We start from the raw sequence: 25,651 nt of genomic DNA, 5'->3' as shown, positions 1-25,651 counted from the left end.
AATTAAAAGCTTGGTGGTGTCATTGGTTAAAAAGGGCCGTATTCTAGCGATGTTGCGGAGGTGAAGGTGGCATGATTTGGACAGGGATTGGATGTGAGTCTGAAAGCACAGTGCAGAGTCCAGGGTTACCCCTAGCACCCTGGCATGTGTGGAAGGACTAATAGTTGTTCCATTGATCTTGACAGAGAATTCCGGGGAAGGGGCACGTGGAGGAGGAAATATTATGAGCTTGGTTTTAGATAGATTCAGTTTGAGGAAGTGGTGAGACATCCAGGCTGATATGTCTGTTAATAGATCAGTGATGCGGGAGGAGACTGATGGGGTGAGCTGAGGGGTAGAGAGGTAGATTTGGGTATCATCAGCATAGAAATGGTAGTGGAAGCCATGGGAGGCTATTAGCTGACCCAGGGAGGAGGTATAGATTGAGAATAGTAGCGGTCCAAGGACAGAACCTTGGGGGACCCCAACAGTAAGAGGAGTTGCAGAGGAGTAAGTGGAATTGTAAGTGACACTGAAGGTGCGGTGAGATAGGTAAGATTCGAACCAGTGGAGAGCACAGTCACGGAGACCGAGCAAACTGAGTTTTTTGAGAAGGAGAGGGTTGTCAACAGTGTCAAAGGCAGCAGAGAGGTCCAAGAGTAAGAGTATCGAGTAGTGACCATTGGTTTTTGCTGTTAGTAAGTCATTTGTAAGTTTTAGGAGAGAAGTTTCTGTGGAGTGTTGCCGGCGAAATCCAGACTGAAGGGGATCAAGGAGGTTATTCTCAATGAGGTGCTTGCTCAGGCGGTTGTAGACTAAGCGTTCAAGGAGTTTGGAAGCAAAAGGGAGTAAGGAGATGGGTCTTAAGTTATTAAGATTGGAGGGGTCTAGTGAGGCTTTCTTTGGTATGGGAGTTACTAGCGCATGTTTTAGAGAGCTGGGGAAGATGCCAGTGGAGAGGGAGAGGTTGAATATATGAGTTAAAGAGTGTAGGATAGAGTCAGGGGGTGACCGTAGTATTTGAGAAGGAACAGGGTCCAGGGGGCAGGAAGTTAGGTGGGCATTAGAAAAAAATTTTGTAACTTCCTCTACAGTAGTTGGGTTAAACAAGGGAAGTATTGATTGTGCAGGAGGACAAGGTGTGGAAGGTGAGGGAGATATCTTTAGTGTAAAGATCTCTTCACGAATTGTATCAATCTTATTTTTGAAGTGATTGGCAATCTCTTGGGCAGTGAGTAAGTTAGTGGGTGGAGGCAATGGAGGACGAAGTAGAGCGTTGAAGGTCGAAAATAGTTGACGGGGACTGTGTGAAAGGGTGTTAATGAGAGTGATAAAGTAGGTCTGTTTGGCAGTGTGGAGGCAGGAACTGTATTTTTGGAGGGCAGATTTATATTGGCTGAAATCTTGCTGTGACTTAGTCTTACGCCACAGACGCTCAAGAGCGCGACTACGTTTTTTGAGGCTTCTGGTATTCTCTGTCTGCCAGGGTTGAAGCGGTCGGGGCCTGATTCTGTGTGTAGTGAGGGGGGCCAAAGCATCCAGGGTAGATGACAGTGAACTGTTGTAGACAGAAGTGGCCATGTTGGGGCAGGAGAGGGATGAGATTGTGTTGAAGAGACCATCTGTAGCAGAAACAAGAAGTGAAGGGTTCAGATGGTGAAGGTTTCTACGGGTAATTGTTCGGTAGTTGGAAGGTAAGGAGGAGGACAAGGAGAGACTGAAACTAATGAGGTGGTGATCAGAGAGAGGGAATGGAATGTTGAAGAGGTAGTGAGGGGTGCATAGGTAGGAGAACATGAGGTCAAGGCTGTTGCCATTAGAGTGAGTAGAAGCATGTGTCCATTGTTTTAGGTCAAAAGAGGAGGTTAAGCTCAAAAGTTTAGAAGTAGTAGGAGTGTTAAGATTAACAGGGATGTTGAAGTCTCCAAGAATGATTGTGGGAATTTCAGAAGAGAGAAAGTAGGGTAGCCAGGCAGAGAAGTCATCAAGGAAGCCTGATACTGGTCCAGGAGGCCGATAGATCACAGCAATTCTCAACGAAACTGGAGAAAATAGACGAATACAGTGAGCTTCAAATGAGGAGAGAGAAATAGAAGGGGGTGGATGAAGAACCTGAAAAGTGCTTTGAGGGGAAAGCAGAATTACAACCCCACCTCCTTTCCGTCCACTAGGCCTGGGAGAGTGAGTCCACAGGAGGCCACCATGGGAGAGGGCAGCAGGAGAAGGAGAGTCAGAGTCTTGAAGCCAGGTCTCAGTAATTGCAAGCAGGTTGAAGGAGTTTGTGATAAATAGGTCATGGACAGAGGTGAGTTTGTTGCAAACTGAGCGGGCATTCCAGAGGGCGCAGGAGAAGGGGAGGTTGGCTCGAGGCAGAAGCGGAATAGAAACCAGATTGTGTGGATTTCGGCTGGTGTCAGGGGATAGGGGGTGACGGGTATGTCTGCCAAAGGTAAATACATAGTTACATAGTGAGGTTGAAAAAAGACATAAGTCCATCCAGTTCAACCTATGATGTGTGTGTGTTTGCTTTTAACCGTACATTGTATACCCCTGTATGTTGTGGTCTTTAAGGTGTCCATCCAATAGTTTTTTGAAACTATCAATGCTCCCCGCTGATACGACTGCTTGTGGAAGAGAATTCCACATCCTTACCGCTCTTACAGTGAAGAACCCCTTACGCACTTTAAGGTTAAACCGCCTTTCCTCAAGTTTTAGTGAGTGGCCACGTGTCTTATTGTATCTCCTTTCTCTGAATAGTTTGTTCCTTATGCTAGGGTCGCCAGTACAGTATTTGTACATTGATATCATATCCCCCCTCAATCGTCTCTTCTCCAGAGAGAATAGGTTCAGTGCTTGTAGTCTTTCCTCATAGCTGATGTCCTCCATTCCCCTAATTATTTTTGTTGCCCTTCTCTGGACTTTCTCCAGTTCCAGCACATCCTTCCTGAGGACCGGTGCCCAGAACTGGACCGCATACTCCAGATGTGGCCGGACCAGAGTCTTGTAGAGTGGAAGAATAATCTCTTTATTTCTGGAGTGAATCCCCTTTTTTATACAACCCAGTATTCTGTTGGCTTTGCTTGCGGCGGCTTGGCATTGCATGCCACTGCCAAGCCTGTTGTCTACCAGTACCCCCAGGTCCCTTTCCATCCTAGACTCACCCAGAGGTTCCCCCCCCTAGTGAGTAGCTTGCTTTCTGGTTTCTGGCCCCCAAGTGCATTACTTTACATTTTTCTACATTAAATCTCATCTGCCATGTAGTTGCCCACCCCGTTATTTTGTTCAGGTCTGCTTGCAAGATTTCCACATCCTGCATAGAAGATATTGGCATGCCTAATTTAGTATCATCTGCAAATACTGAGATTGTACTAGATATCCCCTCCTCTAGATCATTTATGAATAAATTAAACAGGATTGGTCCCAGGACAGAACCCTGGGGGACCCCACTTTCCACACCCGCCCAATCCGAGTACTCCCCATTAATCATCACCCTCTGGACTCTCCCCTGGAGCCAGTTCTCTATCCAGGTACTCGCCTTATAGTCCATACCTGCCTTCCTTAGTTTGTACAGTAAGCGTTTGTGGGGAACGGTGTCAAAGACCTTTGCAAAGTCCAGATACACCACATCCACAGTCTTACCTTTATCTAGGTGGCAGCTCACTTCATCGTAGAAGGTTAATAGAGATTGGTTTGGCAAGAACTATTTTTCATGAATCCATGCTGATTACTACTAATAATACAGTTTTCATTACTAAAGTCTTGTATGTCCCTTTTAACATCCCCTCCAAAATCTTGCAGACTACAGATGTTAGGCTGACCGGCCTATAGTTACCCGGGATACATCTCGGCCCCTTTTTAAATATTGGTACCATGTTGGCTTTTTTCCAGTCAGCTGGCACCATACCCGTCTGTAAACTATCCTTAAAGATCAAGAATAATGGTCTGGCAATCACCTGGCTGAGCTCTTTAAGAACCCTCGGGTGCAAGCCATCCGGACCCGGCGATTTATTTATGTTAAGTTTCTCTAGTTTAGTTTTAAGTCTATCTTCTGTTAGCCATGGCGGCACTTCCTGAGGTGTGTTGTTTAGTTTGGCCTTACAAGCTGGGTTTGTGTAGCCCCCCGATTCTTTTGTGAAGACTGAAGAGAAGAAATTATTTAACACTTCCGCCTTTTCTCTGTCCTCAGTGGCCATATTTCCTTTGTCATCTTTTATGGGGCCAATGTGTTCTGGCCTCGCTTTCTTACTGTTTATATACTTAAAGAATTTCTTTTTTTTTTTTTACTCTCCTCCGCTATATGTCTCTCGTGTTCTATTTTGGCCACCCTGATTTCGTCTTTACATTTCTTATTACACTCTTTGTAATGCTTAAATGCTGCCAATGACCCCTCAGTCTTGTAGTTTTTGAAGGCCTTTTCTTTAGCACTAATATGCATTTTTATGTTGGAGTTTAGCCACCCAGGGTTTACTTTTGCTCTTTTAAATTTATTTCCCTTTGGAATGCACTGGCCAATCCCCTTGTTTAGTATGCTCTTGAAGCACTCCCATTTTTCCTCCGTGTTCTTTGTTCCCAGGGTTCTATCCCATTTGATATTTTCTAGCAGCGAGCGCAGTTTTGGGAAATTGGCTCTTTTTGAAATTCAGTGTCCTTATATTAACCTTGTGCTTCCTATTACAGTAATTAATACTGAAACTTATTGACTTATGGTCACTGTTTCCTAAGTTGCCCTGTATTTCTATGTCCGTGAGCAGGTCTGTATTGTTGGTAATCAGTAGGTCAAGTACCGCATTGTTTCTTGTCGGTGCATTCACCATCTGACCCATGAAATTGTCCTGCAAAACATTTAGGAACTGCCGAGCCTTGGCTGAGTGTGCGGTTCCTTCTGCCCAGTCTATATCTGGATAATTAAAGTCCCCCATTATAATGACATTTCCCATCCTTGCTGCCAATCCTATCTGTAAAATGAGGTCCGCCTCCCCCTCCTCCCTCTGGTTGGGGGGCCTATAGCATACGCCCAATATTACCTTCCCCACCGTGCCTTCCCTTTGAAGCTCTACCCATAGGGATTCTGCCTCGTCCATAGCTCCATTATGAATTGGAGGATTCAAATTTTCTACTGGTTGGCTGGCCCATAATTTTTGTTCCCTTTCAGCAGAGATCATGTGACCAGCTATGGGCATTGAATTCTTACTAGACCTTTCATTTCAAGAAAATTGTTCCTATAAGCTTATGTGTGCACATTTTAGGCATATTTAGGGTATTTATTAAATTCTTGAAAAAGGTGTACTATGCTTTTTAATGTATATTATGTATGCTGTTTAACTTTGAAAGCCTTCCTTGTTGTATAAACATGTAAAAGTCCTGAGACTGCTGCTGGGAGCTGCCATCTTGGAAGTGATGTCAGCAGACCCAGAGCTGTCACTCATAATCTTTCTCTTCCCTCCACCTACAGCTATGTTAAAGGTTATGTAGGAAGGGAAAGAGATTGAGGGAGGACCTTTGGCCAGCACATGGTAATTAGACACTACCAAAAGAGGATATGACTTGCATGTAGGGAGCAAATGACTAGTCTGTTTTTCTAGCAAGCTCAAATGGAGATTGCAAATTTAATAAAAAAAAAAATTCTGTTTTACCTTTCTTCTTTTTTAGGTTGGTAACAGGGTATTTTACTATTGTAGCACTTCCTTTCTCATTTTAGGTGTTGTGGTTTGATATGAATGTTGGAGTTTGTTCACCCTAATCTGAAACACATGTGTAAATACATTTTTACTAGGGAAAACTTTAATTGCAGTCAGTTAGGAGTCTTTGTCACATTGATTTCAGCAATTTGTAGCTCATTTATGTAGCGCTTGCAACTGGCCACAGAAACTCCAACTTTAGCATGTGCTCCATTTATCCAATACAGCTGCTGATGAACATGTAATATACAATTGGCGATGCATAGACAAATAAGCAGATTTTTATGTGACATAATTTAAAGCAAAGTTGCTGCTTTGATATCATTTATTAAATTATTTTGCAAATTTAGTATTAATGTATCATTGTATTTTACACTGTCTTACAGAAAAATAAGCGATCAGTCAGCAAAAATGTCATCAGATGGACTGTCGGCTAAGGCCCTAAAGGTATTTAATGAGATCAGTTTTCCCCTCAAAGTATGTATTGCACAATAAAAGTATTTTACCAGTCTATGTTTACAAATTGTTTAAAGGCAACTATCGCCTGGAACTCTGTATAAATGTGTTTAATCTATTTATATATATATATATATACAGTAAACCCCCCTCCATTGCGGAGGTTACGTTCCGGACCCAGCCGCGAAAAGTGAAATTCCGCGAAATAGAAAAACCCTATTAAAATGCATTGTAGGCATGTTTATTTTACTGTCACTGTACGTGTAGAAGCATTTTTAAGGTCTTTAAACACACTTTTAAAACAATAGAAACTCATTTAAACACATAAAAGATACTAAGAGACATAGCAAGAGCTATGGAAAACCCAAAAATATTTCATTTTTAATGATTTATATAGTAAAATAACATTACAAAAAACGCGAATTACCGGGACCGCGATGGAGCGGGGGATTACTGTGTGTGTGTGTGTGTATATATGTGTGTGTATATATGTGTGTGTGTGTGTATATATATATATATATATATATATATATATATATATATATATATATATATATATATATATATATATATATATATATATATATATATATATATATATAAAATAATTTACAATTACAGGTTTTTTTGTGTTAGAGATCAAAAAGAGAAAAGTAAAATCTATTTCGCTCTGCTCTACTAATATTAAAGGTAACTTTTCATGCGTTGCACTGATATCAACCATATTTGTTTACCTATTGTATTTTTTACAGGTACTTGTATAGCGCCATCAATTTTATGTAATTCTTTGCATATTTATTATGCGTTCATATCAGTCCCTGCCCTCAAGGAGCTTATAGTCTTAAGGTCCCCAACTCATATTCATTCATTCATTCATTCATTCATTCATTCATTCATACATACATACATACATACACTAGGGCCAATTTAGAAAGGAGCCAATTAACCTGTGTTTAATGTCTTTAGAGTGTGGGAGGAAACCGAAGTAACCGGAGAAAAAAAAAAAGCAGGCGCAGGGAGAACATGCAAACTCCAGGCAGGTAGTACTGTGGTTGGGATTCAATCTGACGACCCTAGTGCTGCCAGGCAGAAGTGCTAACCATATAGCCACTGTGCTGCCCATATGTGCATTTTGTTTGCTATTGCATGTAAGAAAACCTGCTTCTTAACCGCTTGCTATCAATGTAATACATATGTGTGGCGGTAAAGAGGATACACTTTAACCTCCACACACCACATATATGCATTAATGGGTGACAGAGGTTTCTGTGTTGATCGCACACACTGCGCACTTCTAGCACAGAGACCTGTGCCTGATCATGTGACCACTTTGACAGCCAATCCTAGTGGTTGCATGATCGGGCAGATCTTCTCTCCCCCACTGGGCAGGAAGGGGTTAAAAAGGCTACGCTGACAAAACATAATGTTTGGGTTTATGCTATTACAGGGCTTCCCCAAAAAGGTCAATATTGCTTCTCAAGGTTTGCTAGGACTATCCAAGCAGTCAATAAAATGGCTGGGGCTCAAAAGGGGGACAGTTAATGTATGGTGGTTGATGTTTGATTGGGGTCATTTATTCATTTGAGGTCAGACAGAGAGAAATTGTTACCCAGGGTTGGATGGTCAGTTGCCAGTGAGAGAATCCTTGAGTCATCTGTTTCAGCTTTGTGTTACCGGCCTTGTTTACCAGTGGGCCTTGCATTGTGTGTCTGCAGCATTCCACCCTTTCCCTTCCTTGAAGGATACATGCACATGTCCACTTCCCGTACTGAGTGTACTTTCCTCCTCCAGACTCTGTGTGAGAATTAGTTAGCATATCTGCCTAAAATTCCCCCTGGAGGGCTAGTACCTACCCTCAACTTGAACAATGTTGCAGAGCTAGTGAGTACGCCCATAACCAGAGTAGTGGTACTTGTTATTCATAGTAATATTTAAAGAAGTATTTATTTAATCATTTTCATATAATATGTGTTTGGAGGTCGATAAACAATCAGAAACGTCATGAAGGGGTTGATGTGATGAAGCATGTGGCTACCCCTGCTGTCATATAACTTTTTGAAAACCTTAAGGAAAACTTCTAATGCCCCACATTGCTTTACAATAAAATTGTTTGTAAAGGCAGAAGGTTTTATACCTTAATGCATTCTATGCAAGAAAAAAAAAAACCTTCTGCATGGAGCTTCCCTACATACCTCAGTCAGATCTTTATCCAGCAATGTGCTAAAAACTGAGGCTCTTTCCCTCCTCACGGCTCAGATACAGCAGTGGGAGCCATTGGCTCCCGCTGCTCTCAATCACAGCCAGTGATGAGGGAGGGGGGAGGGGCCGAGCCCTGTTCTGTGTGTCTTATGGAAGCACAGAGTGGGGAATTGGAGTGAGCATGCACAAGTGCCCCCATAGCAAACAGCTTGCTATGTGGGCACTTGGTGGGGGGGTGGGGCTGGAGTTGCGGCAGGGGACCAGAGAAGAGACTCAGGGCAGCTCTGTGCAAAACAACTACATGGAGCAGGTAAGTATAACTTGTTTGTTATTCTATTAAAAAAGGAATCTACTATCACTTTAAACAAATTGAACTGTGTAGTTTAGTAATCTAGAACAATCTATGTTAACCACATCCCCCCCCCCCCCCAAGAACAGCCTGCTGTTATCACTGTACAGTCAGGTTATTAGTTTACCAGAAGATGGGTTTACAGGTGAAACTTGAGATTGTGCCTCCGACTAGAATTGAAAGGGGATTTTAATCATCTGGGGTGTATAGTAGTTGTGGTTATATTTGAGGGCAGATCCCCTTTAGATTAGCCTATTTTATTACAACACAAACATTTATTTACCTTCAACTTTTCAGTCTATCTTTAGATACATTATCTGGAAGGGATGCCTTTACCATAAGACCCCATTCACATTACCGCGACTGGTCAGCCTAACAAGTCGCGGTCCATTGTGTGCTACGGGAACTGTTCTAATAGGAGCGACTCAAGTCGCTCCTACTTAGAAAAAGGTTCCTGTACTACGGGGGCGACATCGGGGGCGACATCGGAGTGACTAGCATAGACATTCATTATATGAAGTCCGTGCAAGTCGCGGCGAAGTCGTGGTGCACGCGACTTCACAGGTCGCCCCCGAAGTCCTGCTGCGTTAGTGTGAACCGGCACTTAATAAGACTTTGCTAAACAAAAACGCAGACTAAACTCAACTGGATATTATTCCTAGCCTAAACCTAACTCCTAGCCTTAAACCTTATCTCTATAAACATAATGGCTTTAAGCAGATCTCCCAAGTAGAACACGCTAAAGGCCTTATCTCTGTGTTACAATTTGTTGCTGAGTGACTATCTGGATAACTATCCCACCAAAGCTCAAGATAAGTGGGAGGGAGATGTCGGTACAATGTCTGGTGATCAGTGGGGTGACGTGTTAGAGGTGGTGATAACTAGCTCATAAATTTTATCCCAAAATTTATCCCAGTTATATATAGTTCTGAGATCCCGTTTCACACTTGTCAAACTGCACAATTTGGGCTTTCTTGCTGACTCCGTATGTCATAGATGTAAATGGGACAGAGGTGATCTCCTCCACCTTCTTTGAACATGCCCTAAACTACACTGCTATTGGACAGCTGTTTTGGGTACCCTTAATAGGGTATTTCAATCTTCTGTCTTGCTAGGCCCTAAATACTGTCTGTTAGATATGTTGAGTGGCGATCAATCGCACTCTCTTTCAAGACCACAAATTGCTTTTGTTACTCTGGAAATCTGACCCTCCTTCACATCAAATGTGGGTGACACACATGGGACATACCCTAAGTTTTGAAAAAGATGTGTACCAACACAGGTGATGTATGGGAAAGTTTAAAAAGTTATGGGCACCACAGCTTGACACCCCTGGACTTAGCCTGTGGGAACTGGTTCAGATGCGACTGGTACAATGTCCAGACAGACCAGTCTAATATGGGCTTGAGACAGCGAATGACATGGTGGTGGCAAGGTCTATTCCACTTGATCGAACGAGATGTATTTTGAGGTTCAGCATCTGAGATACTTTATACTTGATTTTTTTTCAACCAGATTAACTATGTAGGACTATGTAAGGATATTCACACAAACTCCATGCAAATAGTGGCATGCATGGGGCCCAGAAGTGCAAGGCAGGAGCAAACCCTTCTGTTGTCATGTTATGGAAGTGCTGCCAAAGCTAAAGATATATACTCTTTAGTAAGTGGGCTGGGTGAGAGAGATGTCTTAGAAAGCAGCTTCTATTTTTTTTTTTTTAGTCACCCATCAGATGGATGAGTGTTATTGTGATTTCAGGGAGAGATGTTTTTAAACTGTTGCAACTACAATTGTGCTCATAGGTTTACATACCCTGGCAGAATTTATGATTTCTTGGCCATTTTTCAGAGAATATGAATGATAACCCAAAAACTTTTCTTTCACTCATGGTTAACCGCTTGCCGACTGCGCACAGTATATTTACTGCGGCAGTCAGCCCCGGCCAGGCAGAGTGACGTAGATCTACGTCGCTAGCCTGTGACCGGCTTTTGAGCCAATAGCGGGCGAGCGCGCGCCCGCTCCGGCTCGTTCACGGAGGAGTCCGCGCGTGTGACCGGCGGACCCGATGTCCACCGGTCACACTACGATCGTCGGTAGAGCAGGAGAAAGGCAGGCGGCTTATGTAAACAAGCCGCCTGTCATTTTTCCCTGTTAAAATGGAGATCAGACGGTTCTACTATGTAGAACCGTTGATCCCTGTTTTTACAATAGGAGACCTGTCCCACTACAGTTAGAAACACGCCCCTAGGACACACTTAACCCCTCCCTCTCCAATACAGTTAACCCCTTCACTGCCAGTGTCATTTTTACAGTAACAGTGCATATGTATAGCACTGATTACTGCAGTAATGTCACTGGTAACCCCAAAAATGTCAGTCAAGGGTCCGATCTGTCCACCGCAATGTCGCAGTCCCGCAAAAAAAATCGCAGATCGCCGCCATTACGCGTTAAAAAAAAAACACCAAAAATGACAAAAATCTTTCCCTTTAGTAAACGCGATAACTTTTGCGCAAACCAATCAAAATACGCTTTTTGCGTTTTTTTTTTTTTTTTTACCAAACATGTAGCATAAAACAAATTGGCCGAAAATGTTAAAAAATTTAGATTTTTACATTTTTTGGGGGGAATTTCATATAAAAAAAAAAGTGAAAAATATTATTATTTTTGCAAAATTTACGCTCTTTTTTTTGTTTATAGCGCATGATCAAAAAATCGCACAGGTGATCAAATACCACCAAAAGAAAGCTCTGTTTGTGGGAAAAAAAGGACGTGAAATTCGTTTAGGTACAGCGGCGCACGACCGCGCAATTGTCCGTTAAAGTCACGCAGTAAAAAATCGCAAAAAAAACCCTGGTCAGGAAGGGGGTAAAATCTTCCGGGGCTTAAGTGGTTAATGGCTGAAGCCATTTATTATTAATCAACTATGTTTACTCTTTTTAAATCCTAATGACAACAGAAACTACCAAAATGATCAAAAGTTTACATACCCCAATTCTTAATACCATGTATTGCCCCCTTTAACATCAATGACAGCTTGAAGTCTTTTGTGGTATTTGTGGATGAGGCTCTTTATCTTCTCAGATGGTAAAGCTCCCCATTCTTTCTGGCAAAAAGCCTCCAGTTCCTGTAAATTCTTGGGCTGTCGTGCATGAACTGCACGTTTCAGATCTCCCCAGAGTGGCTCAATGATATTGAGGTCAGGAGACTGAGATGGCCACTCCAGGAACCTTCACTTTATTCTGCTGTAGCCAATGACTGGTCGACTTGGCCTTGTGTTTAGGATCATTGTCATGTTGGAATGTCCGAGTACTTACCATGCGCAGCTTCCAGGCTGATGAATGCAAATTTTCTTCCAGTATTTTTTGATAACATACTGCATTCATCTTGCCATCAATTCTGACCAATTTCCTGTGCCTTTGTAGCTCACACATCCCCATAACATCAGCGATTCACCTCCATGTTTCACAGTAGGAATGGTGTACCTTTCATCATAGGCCTTGTTGATGCCTCTCCAAATGTAGCTGCTATGGTTGTGGCCAAAAAGCTTAATTTTGGTCTCATCACTCCAAATGACTTTGTGCCAGAAGGTTTGAGGCTTGTCTCTGCTGTTTTGGCGTACTGTAAGCAGGATACTTTGTGGCATTTGCGTAGTAATGGCTTTCTTCTGGCGGCTCGACCATGCAGCCCATCTTTCTTTAAGTACTTCCTTATTGTGCATCTTGAAACAGCCACACCACATGTTTTCAGAGTCCTGTATTTCACCTAAAGTTATTTGTGGGTTTTTCTTTGCATCCCGAACAATTTTCCTTGCAGTTGTGGCTGAAATTTTGAGTTGGTCTACCTGACCTTGGTTTGGTTTCAACAGAACCCCGCATTTTCCACTTCTTGATTAGAGTTTGAACACTGCTAATTGGCATTCTCAGTTCCTTGGATATCTTTTTATATCCCTTTCCTGTTTTATACAGTTCAAATACCTTTTTCTGCAGATCCTTTGACCATTCTTTTGCATTCCCCATGACTCAGAATCCAGAAATTTCAGTGCAGCACTGGATAAAAGATGCAAGGGTCTGTCAGGAGTCCAGAAACTCATTGACCTTTTATACACAAACACTAATAACAAGCAAACAGATCACAGGTGAGGATGGTTACCTTTTAATAGCCATTCAAACCCCTTTGTGTCAACTTGTGTGCATGTTATCAGGCCAAAATAGATCGTAAACTTTCGATCAGGGTCATTTGGGTAGTTTCTGTTGTCATGATTAAAAAAGAGTAAACACAGTTGATTGATAATAAATGGCTTCAGACAAACACTAACCATGAGTGAAAGAAAAATTTTTGTGTTTATCATTCATATTCTGTGAAAAATGGCCAAGAAATCATAAATTCTGCCAGGGTATGTAAACTTATGAACACAACTGTATACTTTTGAGGTAGGACCTATTATCTGGGGCATAAAATTGAGTTCCCTAGATTTTCGCCTAAAGTTCTGTTTTTAAATAGGCTTCCAGCCACAAGCTTTAGCAACTGATCATATGCACTGTCAGCACCCTAGCTGAGGACAGCAAGTCTCACACACATGACAGAGAGGAAGAACAAGCTTGTGTTATCTCCTCATTACTCCTCACTTTTATGCAGTCTCTGGATCAGCTGATCATACAGCCCCTGGAGTTTTCCCTCTAACTGAGGACCTGTAAACAGTGCACATAGTTATACAGTTAGTCAGGTTTAAAAATCCTTCTAGTTCAACCAATAGCAAAAAATAAATAAACCGAATATATAAATAGAAAACTTCCATCTACAAAACCCCATATCCACAGTTGATCCGAGGGAAGGAAAAAAACCCCCTATATAACCAATAAACTCCCTCCAGAAGGAATCCGATATGCTTGGCTAAACAAACCCTGGTGCTATTAATTATGATTGGGAATAGCCAGTTACATTTTGTGTATTAAGAATGCATCTAGGCCAGTGATGGCAAACCTTGGCACCCCAGATGTTTTAGAACTGCATTTCCCATGATGCTCAACTACATTGCAGAGTGCATGAGCATCATGGGAAATGTAGTTCAAAAACATCTGGGGTGCCAGGGTTTGCCATCACTGATCTAGGCCTTTGTAAAAAAATCTAGTGAGCTGGCCAGATCTAGTTCACGAGGGAGCCTATTTTATGTTTTTACAGCTCAAACTGTGAAGAAGCCTTTCCATATGTGGAGGTTAAATCTCTTTTCCTCCTGATGTAAAAAGGTACCGTTGTCCTTTTTATGATGAACTTCCCCCTAAAGGGAATAACTCTACACAAAGTTCACTGTATAAACCACTTATGTATTTATATATGGTGATCACATAGCCCCTTAATCTCCTTCTCAAGAGAATAAGTTCAATTCAGCTAATCTTTCGTCATAGCTGAGTTCCTCCATGTCTCTTATCAGTTTAGTTGCCCTTCTCTGAACTTTCTTCTGTTCCTAAATATCGTTTTTTTTGAACTGGTGCCCAAAACGGCATATTCTGAATGAGGTCTCAATAATGATTTGCACGGAGGTACAATTGTCTCTTTTTGGAGTCTATACCTCTTTTTAATATCCATCAGCACACCCTGATCCCTCTCGATCATTGACTCCCCCAGTTGTACTCCTCCTGGTATGCAAGATGCAGACATCTTTTTAGTCCCCAAAGTGCATAACTTTACAGTTTTCCACACTAAACCTCATTTGCCACATAGTTGCCCAATTAACCACTTACCCACTGGGCACTCAAACCCCCTTCCTAACCAGACCAGTTTTCTGCTTTCAGTGCTCTCACATTTTGAATGACAATTACTCAGTCATGCAACACTGTACTCATATATGAAATTTTCGTCCCTTTTTTTTTTCACACCAACAGAGCTTTCTTTTGGTGGCATTTAATCATCATTGGGTTTTTTATTTTTTGTGCTATATAAAATGACTGAAAATTTTGTAAAATAAAATGCATTTTTCTTCGTTTCGATTTTAAAATTTTGCAAATTTAGTAATTTTTCTTCATAAATTTTGGCAAAAATTTATACTGCTACATATCTTTTAGTAAAAATAACCCAAATAAGTATACATTTTTTGGTCTTTGTGAAGTTTATAGAGTCTACAAGCTATGGTGCCAATCATTAAAAATTGAGCACACCTGATGTACTGACTATCTCATTTCTTGAGACCCTAACAAGCCAGTAAAGTACAAATACCCCCCAAATTACCCCTTTTTGGAAAGTAGACATTCCAAGGTACAGTATTTAGTAAGAGGCATGGTGATTTTTTTGAAGTTGTAATTTTTTTCCACAATTCTTTGCAAAATTTAAGATTTTAATTTAATTAATTAATTTTTTTTCACAAAATGGTCACATTACAAAATTATTTTTCACACACGTTATTGGCATACTTGCAACTACACCCCAAAATACATTCTGCTACTCCTCCTGAGTATGGTGATACCATGTGTGGGACTTTTCCACAGTCTGGCCACATACAAAGGTCCAACATCCAAGTAGCACCTGCAGGTGTTCTAGGAGCAAAAATTACACATATACCTGACAACCTATCTCACTTTTGAAGGCCCTGGAGCACCAGGACAATGGAAACGCCCAAAAAATGACCCCATTTTGGAAAGCAAACCCCCCCAACACATAATCTAGGAGGCAATTTGTGTCTTTTGAACATGTCTTTCTTTTTTTTTTTTTTTTTTTTTTTACATAAAGTTGTCCATTTATAAGATTTTTCTAACACATAGCATGTACATAGCAAAAATGACACCCCAAAATACATTCTGCTTCTCCTGAGTATGGCGATACCACATGTGTGGCACTTTTCCACAGCCTGGCCATATACAGAGGCCCAACATGCAGGGAGCACCATCATTTCCTGACTTCCCATTACAATTTTGTGAGGCACTGTAGGGCACTGATAAGCACTGTAGTGGCACGGATGAGCAATGATGTGCAATGGATGTGGCACGGATGAGCACTGACGTGGCACGGATGAGCACTGACGTGGCACGGATGAGCACTGACGTGGCACGGATGAGCACTGATGTGGCACGGATGAGCACTGACGTGGCATGGATAAGCACTGACGTGGCACGGATGAGCACTGACATGGCATGGATGAGGAACAGATGAGGTAAAATTGACATGGCACGGATGAGCACTGACGTGGGATTGATGAGCCACGGATGAGCACTGAGGTGGCATGGGTGGGCACGGATGTGGCATGGATGTGGCACGGATGGACATAATTGAGGTATGGAGGAGGCAGAGGATGGGTGCAGTTTCTCTCCTCCTCGGAGGCTGTACCGATCGTTGTGTACTGTGTGCGAGGAGAGAAATTAACCGGACATGCTGACAAGTGATCGCTCCGTAATTGGACGGAACGATCATGTGGTAAAAGGCCGCTGTCATTGGCCCTTTACCTTGATCCAAGCACAAACACATTTCCGTGTAGGTGCCCCAGGGGGCGCACAGGAATCGCGATTTTTAAATAGTGCATTGAGGTCTGCTTAAAAGTTGGAGACCCAGAACAGCTGTATTTATACTGAGATTAACTTACACACAGGTAGGACTATTTACTAATTCGTTTGTTTTCTGAAAGCAGTTGGTTCCACTAGATTTTAATTAGGAGTATCAAAGTAAAGGGGGGGTGAATAAAAGTGCACATCACACTTTTTTCAGATATTTATTTGTAAAATATTTTTGAAAACCATTTATCATTTTCCTTCCACTTTACATTTATTTGCTACTTTGTGTTGGTCTAATCACATAAAAATCCCAATAAAATAAAATAAATTTTTCTTCCGTTCATCGACAGCGCTTCCTAAATCATAACTAGTGGGTTATATTGCCTCCTCCAGGATTAGGACTAGGCAGAACAAAAAACACCCATGGGCTGTCCTCAGCTGGTATATAGCCACCCTCTCTGCTCTAGGTAATCTGTTTTAACCTGTCTAGTCAGGAGTAAGGACCTAGGCTCCCGGCTGGGATCTCTGGTCCTAGCAATTTTCTCCTTCCTTTCATCTTTTTTAGTTTTTCTCTCGGGAGAATCAACTGCTGGGCTGGGCTTGGGTCTGAGTTGCAGCGGTCCCTCGGTCGACAGTACCCCTACTTCAGTGGCGAGGAGTTCTGTCTGGAGCGTTACCCGCACCATAGAAGGGTAAGTACAGTCTCCCCTCTCACCTTTTTGGTGGTTTTCTTTGGGGTGAAAGCGGGTAACCTCCAGGGACGGTTGGACCTGCCTGCATGTTCCTTCCTCCCTTCCTTAAATCCATCTGAGCTTCCCCCACTCCTATTCCCCCATCTGTACCTAGAGTCTGGTTGGGGTCCCAAGGCAGAGAATGCAGCAGAGACCCCTGGGGTCTCCCCCGCTATCCCCACTCTGTAAGGGTCCTGGGATAGTGTGTTCCACACTGGTAGTCTGGAGGGGTCCCAGTGTAGGAGACCCCTAGGTGCTTGCCCTGCAGTTTGCAGTGTGGGTATAGTGCAGGGGGGTCCCAGTGCAGAGACCGGTTCAGAGTGCACAGCAGGGTCTCCCCTAAACGTGTGTCCTACCTTTTAGGGAGGGTCCCTAAAAAAGATCCTGGTAGCGTGCTTCAGTGTTTGTTGCTGATGGTGGCCATGTTCCCTTAGTCTGGCTGATCTCTGGTTGGTGGCCATATTTGTGTAGTCGGATGATGTCAGGGGGGGGGCCATTATCCCTTAGTCTGGGAGATGCTGGAGACAACTGAAGCCTCATGGGGATGCCGAAGCTCCTCCTCGGTTTCCTTTTCCTGTGCCTGGGACAAATGAACAGTGATAGCGTCCATGATAATGCTGGCGCTCCTCCGGTCAGTAGGGTGAGTCTTTGGGAGCCCCTGTTATCTCTGTCTCTGCTGATAGGTACCCTGAGCCCTGAGGGGATCCTTTAGTGGTGTGAAAATATCATTTCTCTTACGTCCTCCGACAGTCGCCGCCTCCTCTAAGTCATCACTATTGGGTATTGTCCACCTATCCGTAGGAATAGCTAGGCATATAGACTTAGTCAAAAGACAAAAGGCATTAGCATATACATACCCACGGGGGCTGTCCTATCTGGTCAATACCCCCCCTGCATCACCACTCCCAACTCAGTTTTAGTTTGCCTAGCATCAGGAATAGTCAGGCTACCTTGTGCTGGGGCTTCAGTCTCAGCCTTCCTAAATCTTTTATTTGATTTTCTTTTAAATGTCAGTTTTTTTTCTCTCACTGTACTAGCTGTTTATTTTGTCAGCTTTAGTGTTAGTTTATTCTTCGGATGAAGATGGATCATGCGGTGCTGGGATTCAGACTGGCCGCCCTGGTTCTCCAGGGCACAGAGGGTCAGATGGACCCCCAGCCCGCCATCGAGCGTTCAGCTATGGTTCGCCCTGGCATTAAGAACGACCCATCCGTGTTCCCTGCAGGGATGCAGCCGTGAGGTGGCTACCTCACAGGACTTGTCTGCGGTCCTGCAGCGTCATGTCCCTGGCTCAGGCACTCCCTGTCAGAGGTTTATCCGTGCATAGAGGCTCCCCCACGCCATCGGGTACAGGTAAGTACTTTCTGTGTGGGGCCTCTGCCTGGGATGGCAGTCTGTGTTGCTGTGTGTCCCCATGTCTGTGCCTGTGTGACTCCCTGTGCGATCCCTGGGTTCGCTGTGTACAGATCGGTATGTTTGCCGGGGGTCCCTGTCCCTGTGTCACCTTAGGTGCATGTTTGGGGGTACAGACTTGTGTGCTGTGCGTCGACCGCTGCGGGGGGTGAAATCGCGCAGTCCGCCATGTTTTTGCTATGCACAGGTGTATAGCCCCTCTGGGGCGAGTATACAGCTCATTTTGGCGCCATCCGCCGCCATTTTGTGGGCGGTGAAACGATCGGTTCGGCCGCATGTCGGCGGCCATCTTGGTGTAGCCTCCTATGCATCCCTATGGGGCAGCCATTTTCCCTGGGGGCTGGCTTATGGCCAGCCCCCTCCAGCAGCATTTCCTTTTCCTCTCAAACAGCACAGGCACAGGTAGCAACGATCTGCGGGCTCTGCAGTTTATCTCTCTGTCTTCTTCTGTATACTGCTTCTGGCTCAGTTTCTTTCTCCTTTTGGGGGTCTTCACAGCTGTGACAGTAGCGGTGGGCTGCGCACTCCGCAGCGCTATTTAAGGGGACAGTACACTACTTTTTTGAGATTGGTCTCGGAACCGCACATGGTGATTCTGGTGGTACGCCGACGTTGTTCACCTGGCAGTGGCGCCTCCGTGTCGTCTGCCTCTGCGGGAAGATCTCCTGTCTCAGGGTCCGATCTTCCATCCTGCTTTACAGTCGCTGGCTTTAACGGCCTGGCTGTTGAGACCCAGGTCTTGAAGGACAAGGGGCTATCTTCTGAGGTTATCCCTACCCTGATCAAGGCTAGGAAATCTTCCTCTGGTAAGATCTATTACCGTACCTGGAAAGCCTACTTCACCTGGTGTGAGTCCAGGGGGTTTTCCCCTCGTTCTTACTCGGTGTCGAGAATCTTGGCTTTCCTCCAGTCTGGGGTGGATCAGCGCCTGGCGCTGGCCACTATAAAGGGCCAGGTATCAGCACTGGTGGTCCTTTTCCAACGCCCTGTGGCGTCTCATTCCTTGGTGCGCACATTCATTCAAGGTGTGCGACATTTGGCTCCTCCTAGGAAGGAGCCTTTACCTCCATGGGACTTGAACCTGGTCCTGTCCGCATTGCAGCGTGCTCCTTTTGAAAATATCAGGGAGATATCGTTGCCTCTGCTGTCGAAAAAGGTTGCCTTTCTTGTGGCGATCACTTCGGCTCGCAGAGTGTCGGAGTTGGCGGCGTTGTCTTGCCACTCCCCTTACTTGATAATTCACAAGGATAAGGTGGTGTTGAGAACACCCCCGTCCTTTCTTCCCAAGGTGATCACTGAGTTCCACCTTAATGAGGAAATTGTCCTGCCTTTGCTTTGTACAAAGCCTAAGCATCCAAAGGAGATTGCTTTGCATTCCTTGGATGTTGTCAGGGCGATCAGGGTTTACCTGAAGTCTACGGAATCCTTTCGGAAGGCGGACTCTCTCTTTGTCCTTCCTGAGGGACCTCGGAAGGGCATGGCTGCATCGGCAGCGACTATTGCCAAGTGGATCAGACAGACCATTGAGCACACCTATGCCTTGAAGGAACGGGTTCCGCCCTTCCCTGTTAAGGCGCACTCTACCAGGTCTTTGAGTACTTCCTAAGCCTGTTGGCATCGGGCCTCGGTGTCCCAGGTGTGCAAGGCGGCGACTTGGTCGTCGGTGCACACCTTTTCCAAGTTCTACAAAGTAGACGTTCTGGCATCAGCTGATGCTTCTTTTGGCCGCAAAGTTCTCAGTGCGGCTGTGCCATGATGGACCCTTGCATTTTTTTCTCTGGGTCCCTGGCTGTTGGCATTTGCTTTCCTGGGCTGTTGCTCCTGTTGAGCATTGTTTTTTTCTGTTGCCCAGTTGGTTCTTACGGTGCATGTAAGATTCCTTTCTCTGATGTGGGTACTGCGTTGCCTTTTCTACGGTTGCGTCTCCCACCCCTCATGTCTATACTGCTTTGGGACATCCCAATAGTGATGACTTAGAGGAGGCGGCGACTGTCGGAGGACGTAAGAGAAAACTGAATTTTTGTAAAATCTTACCTGTAAAATTCCTTTCTCTGAGTCCTCCGACAGTCGCCGCCCCCGCCCCTCTTTTGGGGTTCTTATTACCTACTGCTATGCTACCAAACTGAGTTGGGAGTGGTGATGCAGGGGGGTTATTGACCAGATGGGACAGCCCCCGTGGGTGTGTATATGCTAATGCCTTTTGTCTTTTGACTAAGTCTATATGCCTAGCTATTCCTACGGATAGGTGGACAATACCCAATAGTGATGACTTAGAGGAGGCGGCGACTGTCGGAGGACTCGGAGAAAGGAATTTTACAGGTAAGATTTTACAAAAATTCAGTTTTTTGTACTGCAAGGTCTTCCTTTCCTTATGGAGCCTTAGGGTCACATCTCCCCCACTGACCCCCTCTTGGAGGTGGCCGGTCCCTCCGAAACCCCAGCTTCCCATGGTTGCACTGACAACGGTCCTGCAGTCCTTCGTGTCCCAGGTGGAAGTGGCGTGTGGGCAAAGGCCCTGGGAGGAAGCATCCCCAGGCTTCCCCTGCCAAGGCTGTCTCATCTGATTCCGAGCCTGATGCCGCTGTGGACGCGGCCCGTCCAGGGGGATTTAATATCACACCCCCTGATCCATTCGATAGTGAGGATGATCCCTCCATGGTCGCAGCAGCGAATGAAAAAGTGCTGGTAGACGCATTTATCACTGCAGTGCATGAGACTTTATAAATGGAGGATGTGGCTGAGGTAGCAATGGACGTGGCTGTGTCGTTTGGTACAAGTCGCATCGTACTCCAAAGGTGTTTCCTTATGTGTCTTATTTTGCTGTACGTTACCCTTTTGAGGAGGCTGTGGCACGCAGCATGTTTACTATGGCTGGTTTGGCAATGCGGCCAGTCTTTGCCTCAGCCCTGGTGTCTCAGACCCTAACTTAATGGGCCAAGCTTTTGCGCCAGGGCCTAGGGGGTGAGCAGGTCCCAACTGCTTATGTTGATTTAGCGAGCCAGTTGGTCCAAGGGCGACAGTTTATTTGTGATGCGGCTTTGGATACAGCTCCTGTGCTGTCCAAACTTTCTGGTGATTAGGCACGTGTTGTGGCTTAAGAATTGGGCCGCAGACCAAGCCTCTAAGAAAGCTCTCATTGATCTGCCCTTTCAAGGCGATCACTTGCTGGATGACATCATTAAGGGTATCTTGGGAGGTAAGAGTACCTTCCTGCCACAGTCAAGGAAAGGTAAGGAGCCTCCCCACAGACAGGGGCCCTCCTTTTCAGTCCATAGAAAATTATTTTGTGCTTCTGGGATGGACAATAAGGGTAACAGATCTTTTAAATGTTCCCCGGGGGTTTCCAAGCAACCTTGGTCTGGTAAGCCTAGAGCTAGCTTCCGCGGACCAACAGACAAGACTCCTTCAGCATGAAGGTCTGCACTCACCCATTATTGGGGCGGGGGGACATCTTTGCTGGTTTTTGGCCCTGTGAACTTCTTTGGTGAGCATTGAGATCCGCCACAATGTTTCTTTTTGGGGTACCCAGAAAGGGGAACAAAGCTTGTTCTTTTTCAGGTTTTTTAGGTCCTGAGTCTTCCTGTGCGGATTTAATTCCTGCAAAGGTTCAGGCGAACTACCTATGGTCCCCCCTATCCCTGTCCAGGGAATTGATTTACCTAGGTCTGATTCCATTTCTGACCAGGGTGATCCTTTCTCTGCACAAACTTCAGGGACCACAGGCCGTGATTCAACGGCTGCTGTCACACAGATAGTTCCCTCTCCCATTTTTCATACAGGTTCCGAGTCTAGTAGTATTCACCTTCAAGACAGTTCTGTTTGCACAGTCTTACATGCAGTGCCTTTAGCAGGTTCGGCTCCACAGAAGGATACTGAAGTTCGTGACGAGGTCACAGGGTCCTCTGATAGATGCCACAGGCGTCCAAGGTCCCACGGGAAGGGCAGTATCATTCTCAGCTAAGGCGTCTTCTGCAGTTCCTGCAAGGAATCAAGAGCGAGAATCTTACAATAATCTTGGTGGCTGTAAATGTCCCATGGGGGCTTCCTCTCAGAGAAGACCAGTTGTCCCAAGGGCTGAACTACCATCCTGCTTTACAGTCACTGATTTTAATGGCTTCGCTATTTAAAGCCAGGTACTGAGGCATAGAGGTCTGTCTGGATCTGTGATCCCTACTATGGTGAAGACGAGGAAGGCCTCTTCCAGCAAGATATACCATTATACGTGGAAAGCGTACATTTCTTGGTGTGAGTCAGTCAATTGACGTTCATCCTCGATTTTTTTCTGCAGCTCAGATCTTAACCTTTCTTCAACAGGGTGTTGCTCAGAAGTTGGCCGTGAATACCATCAAGGGCCAAGTGTCTGCCCTGGCAATCTTCTTCAGCAACCCCTAGCTAAGCACTCTTTAGTTTGTACCTTTTTATTCAGGGGGTTCGGCATGTCGCTCCACCTGTATGGTCTCTTTTGCCACCATGAGATTTAAATTTAGTACTTTCGGTTCTCCAGAAATCTCCATTTGAGACTATTTGGGAGATTCCCTGGCCTACGTTATCCCGGAAGGTGACATTCTTGACGGCTATTACCTTGGCCCGCAGGGTATCAGAATTGGGGGCATTATCCTATCGCAGTCCCTATTTAGTGGTCCATAGGGATAAAGTGGTTCTTCATTCCTGCCCAAAGTTGTCTCTAGCTTCCATTTGAATGAGTACATTGTTTTGCCTTCCTTGTGTCCCAAGCCAGCTCATTCCAAGGAATTTGCTTTCCATACCTTGGATGTGGTTTGTGCGATTCAGATGTATCTGACAGCTACTGAATCCTTTCGGAGGTCAGACTCTCTTTTTGTGGTTACGGACGGACCAAGAAAAGGGCTGACCGCTTCTTCAGCTACCATCTCCAGATGGATCAGACAGACGGTGACTCAGGCCTATTCCATTAAAGGTCAGGTTCCACCTTTCCCTGTCACGGCGCATTCTACTCAGTTGCGGAGTGCTTCTTGGGCCTTCCGTCTTGCGGCCTTCAAAAATGCAAGTTCGCAAGACGGCCACTTGGTCATCTGTGCTTACCTTCATGAAATTCTATAAGGTAAATATTTTGGCATCTGCAGATGCTTCTTTTGGCCGCAAAGTTTTGCAGGCTGCTGTTTAGAGGGGCTGTTCCCTCTTGAGGGCGTGTTTTTTCTTTAAACCTTTATTTTTCAGATGGGGCTCCTGTGTCCTGGTTAAGGGCTCTTATGTTTAGCCTTGGGATATTTTCCACACCCCTAGTTTTCCTTTTGACACCGCCTTTGGACGTCCCACTAGTTATGATTTACTGAGCGCTGTGTCCGTCGATGAACAAAAGAGAAAATGGGATTTTTGTAATTACCGTACAATCAATTTCTCTGAGTTCGACGGACACAGCACCCACCCCTCTATGGAGTTCTGATACTTCTAATACTGCTTGCTACTAAACGGATTACCTAGAGCAGAGAGGGGGGGGTTATATACCAGCTGAGGATGGCTCATGGGCGTAGCCAGGTGTTTTTTGTTCTGCCTAGTCCTATTCCTGGAGGAGGCAATATAACCCACTAGTTATGATTTATGGAGCACTGTGTCCGTCAATGAACTTAGAGAAATGGATTTTACGATAAGTACAAAAATCCCATTTTTCGTTTTTGGTTGCAACATGACAGAATGGAAAATTTCAAGGGGTGTGAATACTTTTTCAAGGCACTGTATAGAACAATTTTGCCACGCTAAAACCGGTGACCAGTGTTGTTCAAAACAAGTGTAACCAGTGGTGGAACTACCAGGCTGGCACGAGTCGCACATGCGACTGGGCCCTGGCGTTCCGCCACTGTGGGGGGCCCAAAAGCACGGTCTGCGGATCCACGGCGGGGTTACTGGCTGCAGTTGTAAGCAAAGTGTCTGTTACACTCTCACTTACACTGCCCTGACAGAGCCAGCACTGACAGCACACTCACCCCCCATCTCGCATGGAGAGGAGAGAAAGAGCTAGCTCTACTCCTCCCCCTGTGTGTGCCTGTGGTGTGGGCAGGGAAGCCGGGGATGAATGGGCGGGGAAACCCAGCAGCAAGGAACAGCATGGAGAACATGGAGCATATGCAGACTGCATAAGCCTCCTTCCTTCCTTGGGGTGAGTGAGCTCACATCCATCAATTCACCACCTCCCTTATCTCTCCTGCCTCTGATCAGTACAATAATGTAGGGGGACCTCAGATTTAAGGGGTACTCCACAGACTCTGATGTAAAGGGGGCTTTGGTAAGCAGAGACCCCTTTACACCAGAGTCCACAGCATTCCCCCTTACATCAGAGCACCCCCTTGAAATCAGGGTTCCTAGAAAAACCCTTCATCAGAGTCCACAGAGCTCCACCTTAGAGGGAAATTCTGCAGGCTCTAATGTAAAGGGGGGGGGGGCTCTGCCAACTCTGATAGAAGGGGTGGCTGTGCTGACTCTGATGGAAAGGGGGGGGCTCTGCCGACTTCAAAGTAAGGGGGACTGTGATGTAAGGGGGGCTGTGCTTACTCTGATTTAAGGGTAATGCTGGGAACTGTGATGTATGTAGGGGCTTTGGTTACCAGAGATCCCCTTATATAAGAACTCCCCCTTCAGAGTCTGCAGAGTCCCCCCCGTTCAGATGTAAAGGGGAAACTCTGCCAGTTCAAATGTAACGTCGAACTGAACTCTGTGGATTCAGATATAAAGGGGACCTCTGCAGAAAAATAAATTTAATGACAAAATATACTGTATACTACAAAAATATTTGCTGTGGTGCCGCTAAAGTTTTCGGGTTTTGCCTGAAGGAAAGGTGGCTGCAACCCTACCCAAGGCGGCAGGAAGGGAGCCTGCTGCAGAACATGCGAAGGGGTCCCACTGCAGGACCATAATAAAGGGCCCCATGATGGATGTAAAGAGCCCCGGAATTGATGGGAAGGGCCCTGGGCTCAGAAGGAAGGCCCCAGGACCAAAGGTCAGGGGGGCCCTTCATGGTTTCTTGCACCAGGGCCCTGAGGGTTCTAGTTACGCCTCTGAGTGTAACATAGTAGATAAAAAAGAAGGAAAGTAAAATTAAAAAGAAAAAAAATAATAGCTCCAAAGGAGTCAAATTTTGTGAAGAAATAGGATGTAGTAGGATTTTTTCCAATCCAAAATGAACGGCACCCAGGTGTACCTCCACCATAGACAAAAAGGACCTTTTGTATGGAAAGAGTCAGGAAGGCTATATTGATTGATCCATCTCATCTGTAAAAAGGACCGGTTTCTCCACCATAGCTTCCCCAACGGTCACTAGAGTCTCCCGGTCAGCAACACGAGATGTTTATCTTAAAGAAGAACTTCTTTAGCTGCAAACTACACAGCAATGCTCGACTG

At 44.9% G+C, this 25,651-nt stretch overlaps 1 protein-coding gene across 3 annotated transcripts in view; it reads left to right on the top strand.

Annotated features, from left to right (window-relative positions):
* The window catches only part of MAFF (MAF bZIP transcription factor F), a 68,618-nt gene that overhangs the window by 30,802 nt on the left and 12,165 nt on the right, over nucleotides 1-25,651 (top strand). For all 3 annotated transcript variants that reach the window (XM_082265855.1, XM_082265857.1, XM_082265856.1), the window contains exon 2: nucleotides 6,044-6,104. In XM_082265855.1, the coding sequence (XP_082121981.1) occupies nucleotides 6,069-6,104 (36 nt within the window). In that variant the 5' untranslated portion in view covers nucleotides 6,044-6,068. The remainder of the gene's footprint in view (nucleotides 1-6,043; nucleotides 6,105-25,651) is intronic.

The sequence above is a fragment of the Pelophylax lessonae genome (genome assembly GCF_965119305.1).
Source record: "Pelophylax lessonae genome assembly, chromosome: 8".
Lineage (NCBI taxonomy): Eukaryota > Metazoa > Chordata > Amphibia > Anura > Ranidae > Pelophylax > Pelophylax lessonae.
The sequence above is the reverse complement of the archived record's forward strand: the minus strand, read 5'-3'. Positions and strand labels throughout refer to the sequence as shown.